Source organism: Topomyia yanbarensis, chromosome 3 (assembly GCF_030247195.1).
Source record: "Topomyia yanbarensis strain Yona2022 chromosome 3, ASM3024719v1, whole genome shotgun sequence".
Classification (NCBI taxonomy): domain Eukaryota; kingdom Metazoa; phylum Arthropoda; class Insecta; order Diptera; family Culicidae; genus Topomyia; species Topomyia yanbarensis.
Genome location: NC_080672.1, coordinates 315,250,346 through 315,271,549, shown reverse-complemented (window position 1 = coordinate 315,271,549; position 21,204 = coordinate 315,250,346). Strand labels below are relative to the sequence as shown.

Here is a 21,204-nt window from a genome sequence, read left to right as displayed (position 1 = left end):
AAGCAAAAATACGATAACGATCCAAGCGCTTTTTCTAGTTACTTTGCTATAGTAATTTTTTATATCAAATAACAGATTCTATTGTTCAGCAATATTGAAGTTTATACAATTTCACACAAGTTTAACGCTTACTATGTATTGATTTTTTGCTTTTAAAAAAAGATATAATAAATTTTCCGAATCATGTACACATGACAAAACACTAACGTAAACGGTTTTGTGGGGTACATTTGTAGTCCAGATAAATTTGAAGCGGGCACTGTTAAGTTGGTCAAGTGAAACAAATAGGTTGCACCCGCTTTTATGGAACTTTAATGATCAAATTGATTTATGATATGGATTGCTTGCAGTGAAAATAAACCGTAACGGAATAACAGGGATTGCAAATAGCTCTGAGGTACAAACGTACCCCACAAAACCGTTCTAGGGTTAATTGAACATCCGAGATTATTCATATTTTCAAATTCGCTTCGACAAATAGAAAATAATTAAGGAAAAAGGCACAAGGGAAGAGGTGCCTTGCAGATGTGAATAGGATTTCATATGGCAGCGTGTTCGGGTCTTAAACACAACCTTATTTCAAAGCTTTGGATTTCAGAAGGCATCCTATCAACTTACACCTCTTGGAAACAATGTGCTCGGCTATGCTAGACTTGCCACCCCTCCGAATTTGGCCCGGAGACTCCGGTTTTTGAAGGCCATTTCCGGGTCTCCGAGTTTTACATGAATTTCACTGAATCTGGAGAGACAGCGGTATTTTTTTACTTTTATAGCACTAGATTTCAAACGAGCTTATCTGGTGTTCGCGCTAGCTGTTTGACAAAGAGGAGAACTGTGCTCCTTTGTTGGAACTTCCCTAGCGACTGTAGTGACGAATAACCGGATTCGTTGAGACCCGCGAAGAGTTCCGGAAGACACCAAAGTGTGCTTCTCACACTATGCCACTTTCCTATTCCTGTTCGCTCTGACGGAGAGCAATACTTGTTCGGGTTATCCTTCACAGCGAGAGTGGTTGGTGCTTTTGAATACTTTGCAGGTAACAGGGGAAGTAAAATTCTTCAAAATTAACGGACTAATGTGAATGGTACAGACAAGTGAAGATTATGCTTTGCCAAAACAAAGGTGAATATGAGTAAATTAGATAATTTTCAAAGCAGTGCTATTTTGATAACCTGACAAGTTACAAAGGAATAAAAAATGTTCAAACTTGTTTTTTTTGCAACTCAGATGGCAATGAAAATCGATAAAGGTACTCAAAAAAGTCTAGCGATCAATTTCATTAAAAATCTAAATTTTATCTGGTTATTTTACTTTTTTGAAGAAACAGTTGTTCGTATGGCATAGGTTGCTTCAGCAAAATTATTCGTTTGATTAAATTACATCGTAAAATTACCACAAATGAGTTACTAGCTTGTTTATTCATTATGCAAAAGGCTGTTTATCTTGATAATTAACAAAGTACGAACTTCCAATGCCATAACAACTACGACGCCTGCGAATGCCCGCTATCGCACTATACTCATTCGAAAGCTTTTAATTTTCTCTTTCATATGATCCCATGGTAATTTTGCGAAAAGTTGCGATAAGCAAAAAAAATTTAAAAAAAACTGCAAATGGAGACGCGTGGTACTTATTGATATCAAATTTAAATAATTATTTTTAAGCTAGAATAATGATATAAAGACATGCACAGCTTTCAAATAATATTGAGAGGATGATCCATGAAGTTTTTACAGGAGCACAAATGGGGAGCCGAGTGGAAAGATTAGTTACTTAGATGTCGATTGTATCCATTTCATGAAGCAGAAAATAAATTTTTAAATATATGAATAAATGTATTAATTTTTATCAACATTAAATAAAATTGTAGATGTATAAATTCTCGTTTGCCCAACCTTTTGTAGATAAATCGGCTCAGTATCTCAAAATAACCCAAGTGAAAAACACTGTTTGATAAAACACATGTGATGTGATGTGATATTAAGCCATAATCATTTCAATACTTTTCTAGTGGATGCGAGAAGACTTACGGTAGCCCCGAAATACTTTATCATAAAACATTTACTCAATTCCTGCAGCCAAAAAATCTATTTGAAGCTGTCACGTTGGAAAAAAATTTGAACCATGACGAAAACAAAATAATGCGTGAATGAAACTACTGATTAGTGAAGTTATTTCAAAAATTAGTTTAAGTCCAAAATAAATTCAACGTTCCAAAGTTATACAAAATCATCTTATTTGAAACATAAAGATATAACAATCATTTTAAAGCACCCTAATGAAATGGAAATTAACTCTTGAATATAAAACATAAATGCGGCGTACCAATATTAACAAAAAATTAAGAACCATAACGACAAAATAGTTGTTTTTAGCCTCCCTGTTTTCTAATATGTTTTAATATCAAAAAGAAATGTAATGTACAAACATAACTACTAACAAATATTAAATGCTTGAGCTTGTGCGACCACCCCTGGCTGCCACTTCGTTATCGATCGGGACTAGCTGAAGTTGCATAGGGAATCAGTAGATAATTATGCTTGGGAGTAGCGAAACATCTTTCAATGTGCAACTCCTGGTAATCCTAAAGTGTTTTTGATCAATACCGGCGCCGGCTAGGCCCGAACGTTGATCGCGGAAGGAAAGGGAAGGAATGGTTAGTCCGATACTTGCTTTTGTTAGAGGCCGTATATACTACTGCGCACTCCACAAGTATCCCGGGAGGAGGATATTTTGTTAGTAAGAGTATAGAAGTTAGATCTACTTCTTCTTTACCGACGCCAGAGAGGTGATTCCACTACCTGGACTAGATATCGATTCACCAATTTCATGGACCGGGGACCAACGGCTTTACTTCCCTTCCGAAGGAAGACATAACAGATTTTTTCACCTCAGAAAAATCTCAACGACCTCGGCTGGAATTGAACCCAGGCCAAAGAGTGGAAAGAGTGGCGGTCACGCTTACCACTCAACCACCGATGCCGTCATAACTACTAACAAATATTAAATGCTACGACAAAATAATTATTTTGAGCCACCCTAATGAGATGGGATTTTTTAATAGGTTTTAATATTAGAAACAAATTCAGCGTATGACCATTACCATTCAACAGTTTTATGAACGATTACATCAAAATATTTATTTTTGAGCCACCCTAACGAGCGAGAATTTCTTTTTTTTTGGCGTGTTTAAATATCAAAAACGAATTTAGTGTACAACAGTTCCTTTAAAAATAATTTATGAATCGCCTCGGCAAACAATTTTTTGAGTCACCCTAATGAACAGTAAATGTTTATTTTTAATGTATTTTGATATCAAAAACGAATTGTACGTACCAAAATTACATAAAACCGTCCTACTTCAACTGATAGGACAACGTTTTGACTTTAGTCCACCTTTTGCTCTAAGTCGGGCCACTGTGGCGCAGGTCAGTAAATATCTTCGGCTAAAAGATTCACCAGAGGTGGCAACCCTAGATATGTATAATAGACTGGTTCAGTTTGTGACTGTTTGCTCCACCAGGCTCTACTGATTCCTTTTACGGCCCTTAGTAATTGTGCAAATTTTGGTACCGATCGGGTGCGTCTACGGACCCTCCAAAAATTTCAAAGTTTATATGGAAATTAGTATGGAAAATCGGTTTAAATTTAAAATAAATTCTTAAAACATCACCTCATCAATCAGTTCATAAAAACACTATATATTTTAAAAGGTATTCTTCTACTGAATACATTCGTGGAACATTGCATGTTTGTGAAAATTCGCTGAGAAAAGTTATTAACTAGAGAAGCAGCATGACATCAAAAGAAATAGATTTATTATTGATCATAGCAACCTTGTTTGAATAGCTCCATCGTCATACAAGTGTAAACTAGGCTTACCACCTTCCGCTCCCGTAGGACAGATGCAGCTATTTAAACAGGGTTGTTACGATTAATAATAAAATCCACTTGTTTTGACGTCATGCTTCTTCTTTAGTTAATAACTTTTCTCAGCGAATTTTCACAAACTTGCAATGTTCCACGGATGTATTCAGTAGAAGAATACCTTTAGAAATATATAGTGTTCTCATGAATTGATTGATGAGGTGATTTTTAAGAATTTATTTTCAATTTAAACCGATTCTCTATACTAATTTCCATATAAACTTTGAAATTTTTGGAGGGTCCGTAGACGGAACCGATCGGTACCAAAATTTGTACAATTACTAAGGGCCATAAAAGGAATCAGTAGAGCCTGGTGGAGCTAAAAGTCAAAAATTGAACCAGTCTAATGTATAACTGCGTAAATATCGAAAGATCTATTATATATACTAATATATGTCAATAGATGCAAATCTCCATTCATAGATGGGCAAACATTACTAGCTTAAAAATCTACCACTGAAGTATAAGAATTGTTGATACATTAAATACGGACAAAATACAAGATTGGTCATTAGAGTGACAGGAAAAAAAATGACCCCTATCGGCCCATGCCTGAGTCGATTCCTAGTCCCACCAGGAGTACTTGCTCCAAATTTGAAGCAAATCGGACAAGTCTAGCTACTGGACCAACGTGCTGAAGTTTGTATGGGATTTTTCGACAATTTACATGGAGAAAACCAACTAACTCGCATTTTCGCCGCTAGGTGGCACTGTATGCATAGTATTGTCACTGTAAGTGAAAATAAGAAAGATCTTTTATTTGCCTACAACTTTCTCGAAGACTGCTAGTGAATCCGACTTTGTTAAAAGAAGTTATTAAACTTTTAACGAAGTGATATCTGAGTCAGTTTTGCATGGAGCCTAGCAGTGCATGGTTGTGTATCAGTACTTTATTCACACGAACTGAATATTTTTGTGAGATAATCATTAGGTTTAGGTCAATAGTATGTTCAGAAGATTTATAGTAAGTAATACGAGTCATGTTTTGGTTAGAAAATTTTAGTTCCACATTCTACCGCATAGAGGGCGCCAACACAAACTTTTCAACGGAAAGAGATAGAGATTAGGTATCTTCCACAAAGTTGGAGAACAGGCATTTTAAAATAATTCTTCCGAACATCTCGATATTCTATCTCACTTCTATGAAAAGATAGTGTTGGCGCCATCTATGCGGTAACAGGTGGAACTAAAATTTTCCAACCAAAACATAACTCGTATTATGTACTACAATTCTTCTGAACATACTATTCAGCTAAATCTAACCATTATCTCACAAAAATGTATAGTTGGTGGGAATCGAGTACCGATACACAACCATGCACTGCTAGGACCCATGCAAAACTGACTCAGACATCACTTCGTTAAAAGTTTAATAACTTCTTTTAACAAAGTCGGATTCACTAGCAGCCTTCGAGAAAGTTGTAGGCAGTTAAATTATCTTTCTTATTTTCACTTACAGTGATAATACTATGCATACAGTGTCACCTAGCGGCGAAAATACGAGTTAGTGGGTTTTCTTCATGTAAATTGTCAAAAAATCCCATACAAACTTCAGGCACCTTGGTCCGGTAGCTAGACTTGTCCGATTTACTTCAAATTTGGAGCAAGTACTTCTGGTGGGACTAGGAATCGACTCAGGGGTGGGCTGATTGAGTTTTCAAAAATTCATCATTTTTCTGGGCACTCTATTGGTCATACTATCATCAGCATCGCTTGTGTTCTAAATGATCTCGCTTGTGTTCTAAACGATCTCATCGCAAACGACTCGGGACAGTGAACGCCACAGTTTCGAGTGTAACTGATATTTACCGCTAGGGATAGATTTAATATCGTTGAAAATTACAAAATAATATTTCTATATTAGTATGGATTTTTTGGTACGGCAAGCAATCTGCAGCTGCGGCAAATGAGGTCAGGTTTATGTCAGCACATACCAAAAAGAGTGCCTTCACAAACGTCGATTACCTCTTTTAGACAACACTGTGGTGCTTCGTTGTTTTGGCCTGATTTTACGTCGTGCCGTTATGCAAAATCAGTGCCTGACTTGTATACAGTCATCAAAATAAATGTTGTGCCCAAACACTGCAATACACCAAACTGCTCAGAACTTCAGTAAATCGAAAGAAGTGGTTTTAAAACTAAAAAGTGTCTAATATACCAGAAATACACATGATATAAACTACATCAATACCACTCAGTTTGATGCGTTTTACTTCGGATTTAGCTAACTGAAATCAGAAGTGCATGTACCAATGATTCGTTCGTCTATTTCGTTTGACTTTGTATTATAATAGTGCTGATAGAACACTATGACAATCTACGAAAACCGGGTAACAATATGCCAACTGTTAAAATTAACGAATCTATCAATTTTTATTGATCTATACACCCAAAACGTACCCGGTAAGATTCGCTTACATTAATGCAATAAATACGTGCGAAAATTGCAAGCGTTCTTGTAATGTGCAAAAGTTGCAAGAAGCTTCCTTGCATGTAATGCAAAAAACCAGAGAAAACGAATTTTGCCTATGTATTAACGATGTATGTGTGTTGGTGACCAATGTGCGTTAGATAAAAAAGACCGCTCGCGTTGAAAAACGAGCCATGCACGAACAGATACTAACCAATACTTTATCCATCAAACATGCTATCAGATAGTCAAGAGTAGATAAATGTCATATATAAACATTTAGATGATTTCACGATTAGTGAAAAAAGTAAAGGACGTATCCAGACTTGAACTCGCGTCCTTGCGCATCGTAGCACAGGCTATAAGCACTAACCTTCTCTTACGTATATGAACAGAGCGTTAAAACTCGTACAATCTGCACATACGGAATTCGATGCTGTCTCGTGTGTAATGAATGAGCTACAATACTGCGTTTGCATATAGCTAGAGATGAAGTGACTGTATACGCTTGCAAAAAATGCAAGCGGCTTCAACTGCAAAATTGCAAGCGATGCAAACATTGTTTGCAAGTGATTGTCGCTTGCAATTATTGCATGAGATTTTTGTTTTGGGTGTATTTTTAAACTACGGCTTAAAAAAGAGTTATTCTTAACATTATAAACGTGAGCAGTACCACGTTCCTGATGTGATGAAACTGGATATAATATGGCTTCAGAAAAGTAATATTTCAGTGAACATTCTACACTTCACGACCAGAAAGCTTTGAAATCAATTTCAGAGCAGCGTGAACTCAGTGCACTAGCGCGACTTCCGAAAGGATATTAACATTACATACTGCTTTGATCTTTGAAAATAGGACCCTCAAAAAAATGGTCTAACGTATCAGAAATAATTATTTACTTTATGAATATTTATTTTTCTAACCATTATGATTTCTTAAACTAGGTTCACCATTATTGTATATATCGTGAATAATTCTAAACATCGAAATTTAGAAGAGGGTTAACCACCTAAACGATAAAAGCGATTGGTTTTGAAATCATGGTAATAAAATTGTTCATCAACATTATATTTCAATCTTTGCCCTACTAATCCAAGTTGAAGAAGCTATTTGTCATTCAAACAAGCGACAAATAATATGGCGGAACATACTGTCGAAATGTTTGCCAAACATTTCTTCTCCCGGCTTCTCTTCACCTTCAAGTACCAACCCTCCTGATGGAAGCAGACAAGATAGAGTCAAAGTGCCTGCAAAAGTAGCAGGAAAAGAATAAAAGTTATCCAAATACCGTAATTGAATTGACTCTCAGTTCACGAAGCAATCTTCCCGCCCGCATCCAAAACCAGTGACGAACAGAAGCTGTTTCTCCGTGGCCAAACGAATGCTACACTCCTGAACGTCCCTCTGCGAACAAATGAGCCAAATTGTTTCGCTTCATTTCCTCCCAAGAATGGCGAAACTTGTTACCATTATCGTTATATCGGCATCATCATTAACATCGTCATTATTCGAGCATTTGAACTTCTCGGTCGCAAACTGACACCATGCTCCGCCCGGCGAGCTAGGGAAAACAATTCTGCTGATGCCATCGTCAACTTCCCGTCCGGGAGGGAAACCGTATTGAGCCTTCGTCGCCTCTAATTGTTTGTTTATTCTGCCATTTCATTTTATTTGATTAATAATTTTCCACCTGAATAGAGCCTTTGTGTATCGGTAGCAGGTTGTACCCTGTTTGCTAATTGTCAGTTTTGCTTGCTTTCTCATCCCCGTTCTTTCAGTTATTACGCATCGACACTTTTCGGCCCGATCCAGCAGCAACCCAACTCCCCACCGAGGCCCCTGAAGCGACAGCGATTGATGGGTCCAAGCCGGCTGGCACTGACAGGTAAGCTGAATGGTGCCGGTATGATGGCCGTGCCCCAGGGTCCACCCCAGCAGCAAGTACAGCACCCAACCCAGCAGCAGCTTCAGCTGGCCGCGGTAGCAGCAGCAACAAGTCCGTCGGCAGCGGCGGTTGCTGCTGCAGCTGCCGGCCTTGGTGGATACTATGGCAGCGCAAGCGGGGTGTTGACTGCCAACGGTCTCAGCAATGGGTGCATCTCTACCAATGGGTACATCAACAACAACAACAATGGCTACGTGCTCAACGGTGATGTCAACGGAACCATGTCCAGCTACACCAACGGACAGCATGTCGTTGGGCCGTTCAAGGTTTACAGTAAGTACTTCGAATAGTTTTGTTGTTCTAATTTTTTGGAATAATGTACGGGAAACAATTGAAATAGATGTTTTGAATTTTTGAATTAGGAAATTATTAATTGTTTACCTCTATCCAATCGTCAATAACTGAAAGAATTTTTTGGATCCACCCCGCCTTTCGAAGGTCCACTGCAGTATCTCGCCAGATGGCCGAATTCTTGTAACTTGAAGCCAGTGGTGCAAATTTTCATTTTCAAATGCCAACTTTCAGCTCAATCAAACCCAACCATGTCTCAAATTCAAAGCCTCCCTTAATCATTCACTTTCAAGTTGGCGGAATCTTCATAACCAAACCGTACGTCTTCGTTTCAAATTGATGCTTTATCATTCACCAACCAAAGTTGTCATCTGCTCTGTAGAGGCCAGTCTAGGTTAAATATTGACATATTTTGCGTTTTCAAGCTTACATGAACAATAAGAAGTGTGTTAAGAGTAGTTTTGCTTGAAAAACCTCGTCAATATCCCAGTACAGAGATATTCATAGGGTCAATGAAATCGAAAATGAATGGAAAATGATTGAGCAGCTCGGCTGTTTGAATGAATGATGCAAACGAAAAACGGCGAATTGAACATAGTAGGGCATGATTTGATATTTGTTCTTCCTTCAAGTTCAAAACAACCTGGTGAAAATTTGCAGCTCTGCTTGAAGCACATTTCCGGTCGCTGAGAGACACTCAGTGAACACACCGACCAGCCAACTTTGATCTTCTCGGTTCAAAGTGCCTTGTTTGCTGCTTCGGCTAGAAGCCTAGCCGAAGTCGTTTGCGTGCGGAAAGGTCCTTTTCTCATTCGGCTCGCCATCTGCACTTCTCCCAGTTCGCGCAGTTCTTTCAGAGCGTCTTGGCTTTCTTGGTGTTCTTTTTTAAGTAGAGCTGTTTGACTTCGAATTCTTCTTCAATTCCAGGATCATATCTCTGATGCGGGTGCGCCTGATTTTCTTAACATCTGAGCCCAGCTCCTTGAGTGCCGGGTTTATCAGAATTGTGCGCAGCACCTTCACGTGCGAATCATCAATAGCATTTATGTCCCTTGAAGAGCTTTCACTTTACGGAACTTAATTTTGTTGTTCGCCTTCTGTCTTGTGCTGCCGACGACTTCTCATTGGGTGTTTTACCCACGTTAGTGGCTCCTTTGTTCACTACGCGTACCACGGTGCCGGGAGCCTCCTTGTGTTTCTTGCAACCTTCTGATCTGGTCTGATTCTAAATGGGATTGTGCGATTCTTGGTAAATCTTCGCAGGGCAGCTCTCTTGAAAGTCCTCAGCCATCGCATCGTACTCGTTTGGAATTAGAAATCAGGAATGATTAGTTTTACTAAGGGAAATCGAGATATACTGCTAATAGAAATGATTTGTAGTAACGTGCCTGACCTATTTGGGTAGCTGTCAAGAAGCCTAACCACACCTAAGTCGGAAAGTTCGGAAGCCGGGTAAAGTTATGCTTTGCCGGAAGATTTGCATGATTCTAGTACAACGATATCATCAACTGTTTTTTCATCTTCGGGAATAGCAAAAACCCAGCTGCAGATTGCGTCAACATATTCCATGTAAAGAGCGTAATCAGGTGGAACGTACAACGAATACAAGCAGTACCCGATCAAGCCGCGATTAACTACTACTAATACACCACTTCCTGTGGATTTTCGCCCATTGCTAGAGTCACAACGAAAAATCTCATATCCAGCATCGAACATTTGCCTGGAAAGCGTGCAATCGTTTAAGGGGTTATATACAATGTTGTGGCGAAAAAGTGAGCTAAGTTCGTGATTTTTTAAAAGTGTTTTATTTATTTTTATTTTTTTTAAATTTTATTTGAAAAAACGAATAACAGTTCGTTAGTAGTGCTATCGAAGTTCGAAAAAAACAGATTGAATTAAAAAAATATTCAAGGTTGGTGAAGTTATGGCCTGTCCCCCGAAACGTGTTTTTTGGCAGAGGTTTGCGGTGAACACTCTCCAAGCCGAATCGCTCAAAAGAAATCAAAAAAGTAAAAAGATTATTGAAGAAAAATGGATTGTGGTGTACTTGAACGGATCGGTTTCCCAAAAAAAAAAAATTTCCGGTAAAAAATAATGTTGACCAAAAAATTTAGTTTTTTGGCGTTTAAAATTTTAAACAAAAATTCATTGCGAACAATTGCAAATTATTAGATGAAAAAGGAACCGTTCAAGTACACGAGAATATTAATACAAACAATTCGAAATAAAACTTATGAAGATCGGATAAATAGTTTTTAAGATATCACGTTCACCACAACGGTACTTTTCAAAAAACATAGTTCCGAGATAATTGCGTTTGAAGTTTTGTGTTAACTTCATTCGTGGAAGAACCTGCGCGCTACGAACAGCTGTCGTTTGAAATCTGGTGCTCCGATCTGGATGAAATTTCGCACAAAAGTATGTATTTTCAGAATATTCAATATTTTTTTCGGTTTTTTGAGTTCCAACTTTGTATACAGGGTGTTTGGTTCATGGTTAGGAACCTCTCGAGGGATGATTGACTGTCTTATTTGGAGGAAAAAATCGTTCTACACATACCATCAAATCTCAACCATTGCTAAGTTATTTAACTTTTTGTGTTAAAAACTTAGTTGCCTTAAAATAGCTCTAACTCAAAAAGTATACTTTATATTTCAATTCTTTTCGATTCATTGAATAGGTGAAAAAATTTCCCATTGAATTATGTCCTCACATGTTTCAGTTAATTAGGTTAAGTAACCTTTTCACAGTAATTTTTCTTTAGAATTAAACAATTTTGATCGATTTTTCGTTCATTTCGGAACTATGTTTTTTGAAAAGTACTGTTGTGGTGAACGTGATATCTCAAAAACTATTTATGCGATCTTCATAAGTTTTATTTTGAATTGTTTGTATTAATATTCTCGTGGCTTGAACGGTTCCTTTTTCATCTAATAATTTGCAATTGTTCGCAATGAATTTTTGTTTAAAATTTTAAACGCCAAAAAACTAAATTTTTTGGTCAACATTATTTTTTACCGGAAATTTTTTTTTGGGAAACCGATCCGTTCAAGTACACCACAATCCATTTTTCTTCAATAATCTTTTTACTTTTTTGATTTCTTTTGAGCGGTTCGGCTTGGAGAGTGTTCACCGCAAACCTCTGTCAAAAACATGTTTCGGGGGATAGGCCATAACTTCACCAACCTTGAATATTTTTTTAATTCAATCTGTTTTTTTCGAACTTCGATAGTACTACTAACGAACTGTCTTTCGCTTTTTCAAATAAAATTAAAAAATAAATAAATAAAGCACTTAAAAAATCACGAACTTAGCTCACTTTTTCGCCACAACTTTATATATAATATTTCATTTCATTTCATTTTATTGAAAAATGTATGGCACTTATTGTATCTTTTCTTATTTTTATTCGAAAGCCAGAAAAATTTTGCAGAGGAAGATGTTCTTATATCTTTCAGTTAAGTGCATTTAGTATTCTTTTAGAAGTAAATTAGTTTAAAGTTTGTGTTATTTTTAGCATTTTCGTTAATTTACTCAAAAAAGTAAATAATACAGATCACCATTATTATCATCAAAATAATGTATCTCAGCAAGTTTTACAATTCTTTCTGTGACTCCATTCAATTATCTCTTTTAATTTCGAAGCAAAATCAATTTTATCACTTCGCTTCATATGCAAAAACAACGATTTCGAACCCACTACTTTGGCGGTGAGGTCATCCTGTGTTAACTATTAAATTGCACCGAAATGAAAAGCGACATGGATAAAGTGTCAAACAACAAGTTATAGAGAATATTATGGGACACCAAATGAACAATAGTAACGATAAATTTAGTTAAATAATAATTAGAATAATTACAAAACTCTCGAAAAACGCTAATTTTGAGATATTTTACTAGTAAAAAGTCATTCAGTACACTTAACTAAAGGATATTTGTACATACATCAAAGGAAATTTTCTCAGATTTCCAACGAAGCCTTAGAAATAACGATAAAAAGCATATTTTTTAGATTAGAGTCTTTTAAATACTTGCAAGTCAATTACAGGAAAAATTTAGTAATGAAATTACAAATAAACGAGAAGAGATAGGAAGGGATCATCCATAAATGACGTAGCATTATATGGGGGAGGGGGGAGTTTTGTATTTTGTGATGATGTGTGACGACAGGGGGGGGGGGGTAGGGGGTCATGTCGTGCTACGTAGCTTTTTTAAAGGGGAATAGCATAGAATTTAAAAAAAAAATTACGGGGAAAAGGGGGGGGGGCAGAGTTACCGTCAAGCTACGTAATTACCAGGGGGGGTATTTAGAGGTTTGTGACGAAATGCTACGATGGGGGAGGGGGGTGTTAAAAATCACTCAAAAAATGCTACGTCATTTATGGATCATCCCGAATATGATGTTGAAGAACAAATTATGAATCGTCCTAAAATTCAACTTTTGGATAATAGATATTGCTATAATCATAATTCATTATTTTGAGAAAATTAACAAAAACATCATCAAAAACGCCAACTTTTAATTACTTTACAACTTAATGGTGAGTAAAGCTAATTAACTGAAATATGATATGAGAACACCATTCAATAGAATATCTTCTCACCTTTCCAATAGAACTAAAAGATTTAAAATACGAAGTATACTTTTCGAGTTAGAGGTATTTTAAGATAAATAAGTTTTTTACACGAAAAGTTCAATAACTCTGTAACGGTTGAGATTTGATAGTATGTGTAGAACGATTTATTTCTCCAAATATTACATTCAATCATCCCTCGAGAGGTTCTTAATCATGAACCAAACACCCTGTATAACCCCTTAACTACATTTCGAAGAAGCCATTGATATAAAGACTCTTATCGTGGACTGTAAGGCGATACTCCTCAATGGTTGAATTGATACAAATATATTGGAATTGAAATAGACAAACAAACAAAATGGCGAAATTGACCACGCAATATTTGGTCTGGCATGCAATTTGCAGTTGCGGCAAACGAAGTTAAATTTGCGTCACACCCGAGATTTGAACCAAGTAATTTACCTCAAAAGGTGCCTTCAAAACGTGAACTATATTTTCTTAGACAGCACTGTGGTGTTTTAGTCTAATTCAATTTCCATGTTAAATCAGTTTTGGAGTAATATCGAGCAGTTTCGGTCAATCTGGTACTCCCCATTACGTCAAACCGCCTGAAACTCCGTTAAATCGATAAATACTGCACCTTTATGAAACAGTAGCTAAAAATCAGAGAAACAGCAGATATTACCCAAGTAACCATAAGCATTAAGCCATTGCAATATTGGCTGTACATTTGCACGAATGTTGCATTGAAACTGCATTATGGCTCTATATTATCATCATTAACCCTTTCATGTCCAACATTTTCTAGTGTATGTAGGGTTTCAAAACTATTTTTCCTTGAAATCGGTGGAATCAAGAAACACGAAAAGCCTTGTTCCATAAAGATAGGTGCTTCCCTCGCAGTACTAGAAGCTGCTCAATTTTTACCTTCCAATGCTCAATACAATTCTCCTAGATTCCAACTGCGTGGAAAACGTAGCCAAAGACAGTCTAAATTGATAAGTTTTATCAATTTTCAATAATATTGCAACATAGCGAAGATATATAAAAAAAATCATTTTCCGTCGTCAACGTAAATTGTTCCTGGCAGCATTGCTCCATCGGAATCCAATCAGACTAATTGCAATAACTTCAGTTCTATAATTGATACTTCTAATTATTAATACTCAAATGAAAGGCAACAGTCTCATTAAATGATTAAATTTTATTAGCCTTACTTGTTTTTGTGAGAGAATCTTGCCTCAATCAAATTTTTTTAAAGAAGTTGTTGTCCACAAACAACATGGGCATGAAGGGGTTAATGCACAGTCGAAATATAGTATTATAGCTTGCTCTTTTCACGTACATAAAGCTGATATGACGCGTACATGTTTCAATGATCTTTAAAGCATGTATGCTTTACATGTGCATTATTAGTAGTTCATTGACCCATGTTGTCTAGGAAAGATAAAATAATAATTAACGTAGTTCGAGGGTGTAACCCCGGGGGTACCTAGCGACCAAAAGTGGGAAACCCACAATTCACACGACCTTACCATATCTTTCGTTGCATGGAATCTAGCGCTTTATTTGATCATTTCATAGTAGTTCGGAATTCAGTCACTAGGGCGACAATGTTATCATCTTTTAATGGAATGGGATAGAAATATGGTGTCTATGATAAAGTCGTATGTCAGGTCGATAAAGTCGTATGAATTTTTAATAAATCTGTTGTAGACACTAACTTTGTACGTCATACATGTTTTGAAATATGGCACATTCTTAGAAACATAATCTGTAAGTTTTTTTTAACCAAAACATGCTCTATCTCTAGAGGACGTACAAAGTTTGCATCTTTATAAAATATATTTAAAATGATAGGACCTGACACTTTCTCGAAGATACCACATTTCTATCTAGCTTTATTAAAAAGTTGATAACAGCGAACCCCTAGCGACTGAACTCCGAACTAATATGCTTCAACCAAATAAAACACTAGGTGCCATACAGCAACTTTTCCGAAGACACCATAACTCTATAACGAAAGACAAAAATTGATTCCACGTATTTTTAATTTTCCGACCACAATGCACCATTTTCTATTGATCCGTTATTGCTCGGTCAATTTTCAATGTAGAGACATGACACTTTCACTGATATTTTCGAAAAATTCAATTTTCAAATTTCTCAAATGACAGTGTATGTGGATTACTTAGAACCAGTGCTGTGCAATCTCACGATGGTCTTTGAATTGTGACGGTAAATATGAAGTGACCGTATCACCACAAAATAACCGTTATTTCATTTCCATTTTCCTCGGATAGAGTTTCTGTTAACTATCTCTCACAGAAGCCGTGCGAGAGAGAACGCATTGAAATGATAGAGAGATTGAGTACCATTTATTTTGTACTAGCTAATACCCATCGCGCGTTGCTACGACTTTCAACGAAATAGGAGAAAAACACAATTTGTTCCGAAACGCCATCTAGCGGGCAGATAATTTCCAACCAATAGCACACAAACACGCTCCATAACGAATGCCTACTATGTGTAAATTTTGACAGTAATCGACGGTTATATATATATATATATATATATATATATATATATATATATATATATATATATATATATATATATATATATATATATATATATATATATATATATATATATATATATATATATATATATATATATATATATAGGGTGATGAGCCTATTTGCGCCATGTTTCTATTATCACCCTACCCATTTGAAGCCGTTGGTTAGAGCAGTGTCTGCCATCTTTGTTCAACGCATTGAGTCAAATGGTAGCGCAACAATAGGGGCACTCGATTCGAGTTTTCATTGTGCTCAAACACAAGAAATTTACTGTTTTCAACGCATTTGTGTTATTATATTGGTTCTTAACAACGAAGCAAAGCGGTTGATGTCAATTTTTACGCATTCCATTGATTGTAAGGCAAGAAATTACCGAATTAGTGAGGCACTTTGCTTAGTATGGTGAAAATAGGCTCATCATATATATATATATATATATATATATATATATATATATATATATATATATATATATATATATATATATATATATATATATATATATATATATATATATATATATATATATATATATATATATATATATATATATATATATATATATATATATATATATATGTGTATATATATATATATATATATATATATATATATATATATATATATATATATATATATATATATATATATATATATATATATATATATATATATATATATATATATATATATATATATATATATATATATATATAGATAGATAGATAGATAGATAGATAGATAGATAGATTGGTAAGGTAAACAAAATACTATCAGTGTATTGTATTTAGGCAGCATGCGGTGCTTTGTTGATTTTTGCTCCACCTTTCAGTTTCTTTTATGCATAGTTATTTATGTGAAACCGCCTGTTTGTTAATTTTAGCTCGTTATTTGTAATAAGATGACCGTCATAACCGTACTTATATTGTTGATAAAACGGCGGTCAATTTCCCTTCCTCTCAATAATGATTCCAATGAGTGAGAGATTCAGAAGAGAACCGTCTGACTGTTTTCAATTCATTGGAATGAGAACCGTAACTCAATACGCATCGCTTACTGCTTTAACTGCTAACCGTTTCATTCTCTTTTGTCTAGCAGGTTTGCCATCAGTACCGTGATGGAGCTCAGCTAGGGTTCGTCGCGGTGCGGATGTGGGCGGTAAATGGATTGTCCGCACCGCAACCGCAAAAAAATAATGAAACCGCACCGCTTACCGCAACCGCACTTTATTTACCGCACCGCACCGCGCGGTAATGCGGTAAATGCGGTAAAATTTTTATATTTTTAAAAAATAGTGTTGGAAAATTGTTCATTTGTGTAACAGTATATGATAAAATGTTATTTTTATTCACACGAAATTTAACTTTAAGAGACTCCTCAGAATGTAATGTTTATGAAAAAATCAACTTTTGCATTTTCTTTTAATAAAATTCCGTACATTTTAAGGTAAACATTATACATTCAAAAACGTTCTACTGCAGTAATAGGAAAACTTTTATTTTAGCAACCCTTCAGTTAATTGAAAAATGTGGAATAAAAATGTAATAAGAAATGAAGTTGCATATTTTTTTACTTAAATTTTCATATTTTCAATGCTTTTGACATATGAAAATAAAATGTATGATTTTCGCATTAACGTAGTAAACCCACCTTTCATTCTTAAAGGAATTTCACCAACAAAAATTTAAAGTCGAAATACCTATACTTCTATATAATAGCGCATATATTCCAATACAGTGAAATAAAAACATATTGTATTTTATCAATAAGAACGACGCCATATTTGACGAAAAAATTGCTCTATACATTACATCTAGTCAGGTGTCCGGTCTGAACCGGTACAGAATTATTGAACATTAGAAAAACTGCAAAAATGTATGATTTGTAGCAAACAGCAGAAATGATTTTTAAAAATAGGGGGCTTTACGGACAATATATCTCAAAACTCTAACTTCCGCATTCTTCAAGAAACAGATGTATTCTCATTCAAAAACTAAGATTGCTCCCTTTAAAAATGTATGAAGTGTAATTTTCTAAAGGCTAGTTCTAAAGTTCTAGCATTTAATGTATTTTCCTCTAATATTTTGCCAATAAGCCAAAGGCAAAAACTTCAATTGCAGTGAACGGGAGTCAAACTATGTGGTATTTGGCAAAAAAGCGTCAAAAAAGCTACAACATAGTCTTAACTGAAAAATATTAGGACTTAATTTGGTAGAAAATTATAGTAAATTGGAATGGAAGTACGCGAAAAAAAGTTATGTAGCATACTTTTTGAGAAAGAGTCCATTAAAATTGACCGTAGAAAAATTCACATTGAATTTACACAGCAATCAAAGAAGATAGAAATACGATGCTGATGAACGAATGATAGAATAATCATCCAAATTTGGACCCCTCCTTATTTTGGACGCTTTCATACATTTGTATCCTTTACTGCCAATTATTGCAAATTCGTTTGGTTTGACGAAGATAATTATATTCTTTGGGTTATCTTTAAGTCCCAGCATAATTAATTCATCTCTAATTCCTTTAAATTAGTCAAAATTCGCAATTGAAAAATTGATATCGAAAACGATTCATAATTCCACGATTACCAACAGAAATCGGGAGAAGTGATGCACTTTTATATTGGATTTAAGAGTACAAATTTATTGTTTTTAAATGATCTAATAGTTTCGTCTCTATTTGGATCTTGCATTTTATGTATTTGAAATGGTTAGTTTGTGAATTTTTACTTAGAAGTATCAAATAACTAGTCCAAAATATGTCGTAAAAATAATAGCTTCAAAATATTTCGGACACAGCGAGATTTTCTTTTGTAATAGCAGTCTGTTTATCAATTTAGAATAATCAAAATTATCACTTTATCAATTATTTTATTGCGGTGCGGTTGCGGTAAAACCACGCGGTAAAAACTCTTTCCCGCACCGCATCTGCGGGAAAAAGTGTCTCACCGCACCGCAGATTTTGCGGTGCGGGTGCGGTAAATACCGCGCGGTTGCGGTAATTACCGCAACCGCGACGAACCATAAGCTCAGCACTGCTTAGAACTATTAAAAATGCAAAAATGACAATTTTGGAAAAAAAAATGAGGGTTAGCCTCTTTTGGACGAGAGTCATTCATTTTATTTTAATATTTGTCCTTTTTGTTTATCATACCGAAAGGAAACATAAGAAACGGTTTCAAAACCACTGCGGAAAAAGACAGCCAATTGAAGCTTTCTAATAGCATGAATAGTGCTAATACCAGGTTTTCAAATTTGACATTTGTACATAATAGCATTTGTACCGCAAAAACGGGCTGTCATTCTCTGCACAGTGGTAGCATAATATTTCGTCTTTTCTGACATTATACTAGCATTATATTAGTATATAGGGCTTAACCCAAGTAACATTGAAAGTTTTATAGCACACTACAAGAGCAGTCTAAGTTTTAAGAGCTCTTTCATGGGAGCCATAAAACTTCAATTGTTATTTGGGAATGGCTCTTTAAGACTGTGCTGTACGTAGATTTAAAGCAGGCTACGTTATAATGTTTATTGGTTACTTGGGTACTTGTACAAAAGTTAAGGTGGAGAATAAACCTAACGCAACCAAACATCCAGAACTGTTTTTATATATTGCCTATCATAACTAGAATCTATTTCTTAATTTGTATAATAAATTAACTTATGTCAATGTTTTCTGCCTAGTGCAATAATTTCGTTGACTTGTTTAACCGTTGTGTATCCGACGCGGTACCCGGGTACCTTTTTAGGTTTCAATTAATGAAATTTCCATGTTTTATCCATAGCTGGAACTCGAAACTTTGCGACATCTTAGAACTTCACTAAGTCAAGCTTTTGGGTTAATAATATTATTCATATAGTAAGGGGGGGGGGGGGGAGTGAGGAGGGGCTCCTGAATTTTTTTACTACGTAACAGGCCGACGTGGGTACCCGGGTACCCACAAAAGTGAAATACTAATAACTACGGTAACTTCCAACCGATTTTGATACTTTTTGGTGTTTTGGATTCGGGAACTCATCCACTTTTAGACTTGGTAAAAATGAATCGGGTTACTTCATTCGGTTCCCTGGAATCCGGATTTCCGGAAGCAGGTTCCAGTACTGGGATACTATTTGTGAACTTCATTGGAATACTAGCAATATGGGTATCAAAATTCTTGGAATTGCATCAGTAGGCTGTATCTCGTGGTTTTGGAACCATTTGGTGCTTTGACCCCGGAACGGACATTCCGGAGCAGGTTCCCGTGGGGCCGTGAGTGGCCATTCCATTCCAATTCCATTTTTTAAATTGCCGTAGGGTCCCGTAACAATAAATAACAGACTTCCGAGACAATTTGAAGAGTTTTGATACTCATATTGCTAGGACATTATTAAAATTTACAAACCATACCCTAGTACTGGAACTCTACCCCGGAAAATCCGGATTACCAAGCACCAGATCCATTCATCCGGTTCAACTTTACAGAATCAAGAATGCACGAGTTTCTGAATCCAAAACATCTAAAAGTGTCCAAATCGGTTAAAAGAAGCCATAGTTATGAGCATTTCAAATTGTGGGTACCCGGGTACCCACGTTGGCCTGTTAAAGGTGTTTTTTTTGTTGGGCACATAACTGTTAAGCATCATGGGAACTTTTGGAAAATTGTAGGTATTGGATCTTGTAACTGATATCTTTGTCGAGGTCCCATTGGAACCGGAAGTGCAAGTGTATTGAATGTAGAATGTGTGTCGCCGTAACTTATAATTTGTCTTGTTATCAATGCTTATACTGAGGTTTTGAATATACAAAAGTTTGTTGCAGTTTTCTTAGTACCCACACTGCAGACTGAAGATTGATTTTAAGGTTTGCCAAAGCGCGGGACCAGGGTTACCATATTCACAGATTTTTCTGTAATGTTACAGATTTTTTTTCGCAGATTTTTTTTGTTACAGATTTTTTTTGGTCACAGATTCTTTTTCACAGTTTTTTGGCATTTAGACGAAAATTTAAGAGATTTCCACAAATTTACGGAAATGTTGCGATTTTCTACAGATTTTTTAGAAATTAAAACAGGTTTCCACATTTTTTTCAATTTTAATCATCACAGTGACATTTAAAAAATATTGTTTTGACAAAAACACATTTCAATGTGGCATCCCTGCGCGGGACCCTCAAAGTTCTGGGACTCCTGGCTTTAGCCCAGTGTGCCCATGCGTAAAGACGGTAATGCTTTTCAACTCCTCACCTAGAGATGAAATAAAATAATGTCAAAGAAAATTTTTCTACTGAGGTTTTTTTGTAGAATAAGACAATCACTTGCAAAACAACCAACACCACTCAGCTGATTGGAACAACTAACAACAAAATTAACTATTAATGCGAACTTGTTAGGAATTAATTCCTTCTAGGAATAGCTCTGCGCAATCCGAAAAGTTTGTTGAAACTGCACTTTAAAAATCACCTCCATAATAGAGCTCGTTGCT

At 35.7% G+C, this 21,204-nt stretch overlaps 1 protein-coding gene across 2 annotated transcripts in view; it reads left to right on the top strand.

The window, feature by feature from the left end:
* Nucleotides 1-21,204, top strand: part of LOC131692145 (uncharacterized) — a 309,783-nt gene that overhangs the window by 239,694 nt on the left and 48,885 nt on the right. For both annotated transcript variants that reach the window (XM_058979022.1, XM_058979021.1), the window contains exon 6: nt 8,117-8,556. In XM_058979022.1, coding sequence (XP_058835005.1) covers nt 8,117-8,556 — 440 coding nt within the window. The remainder of the gene's footprint in view (nt 1-8,116; nt 8,557-21,204) is intronic.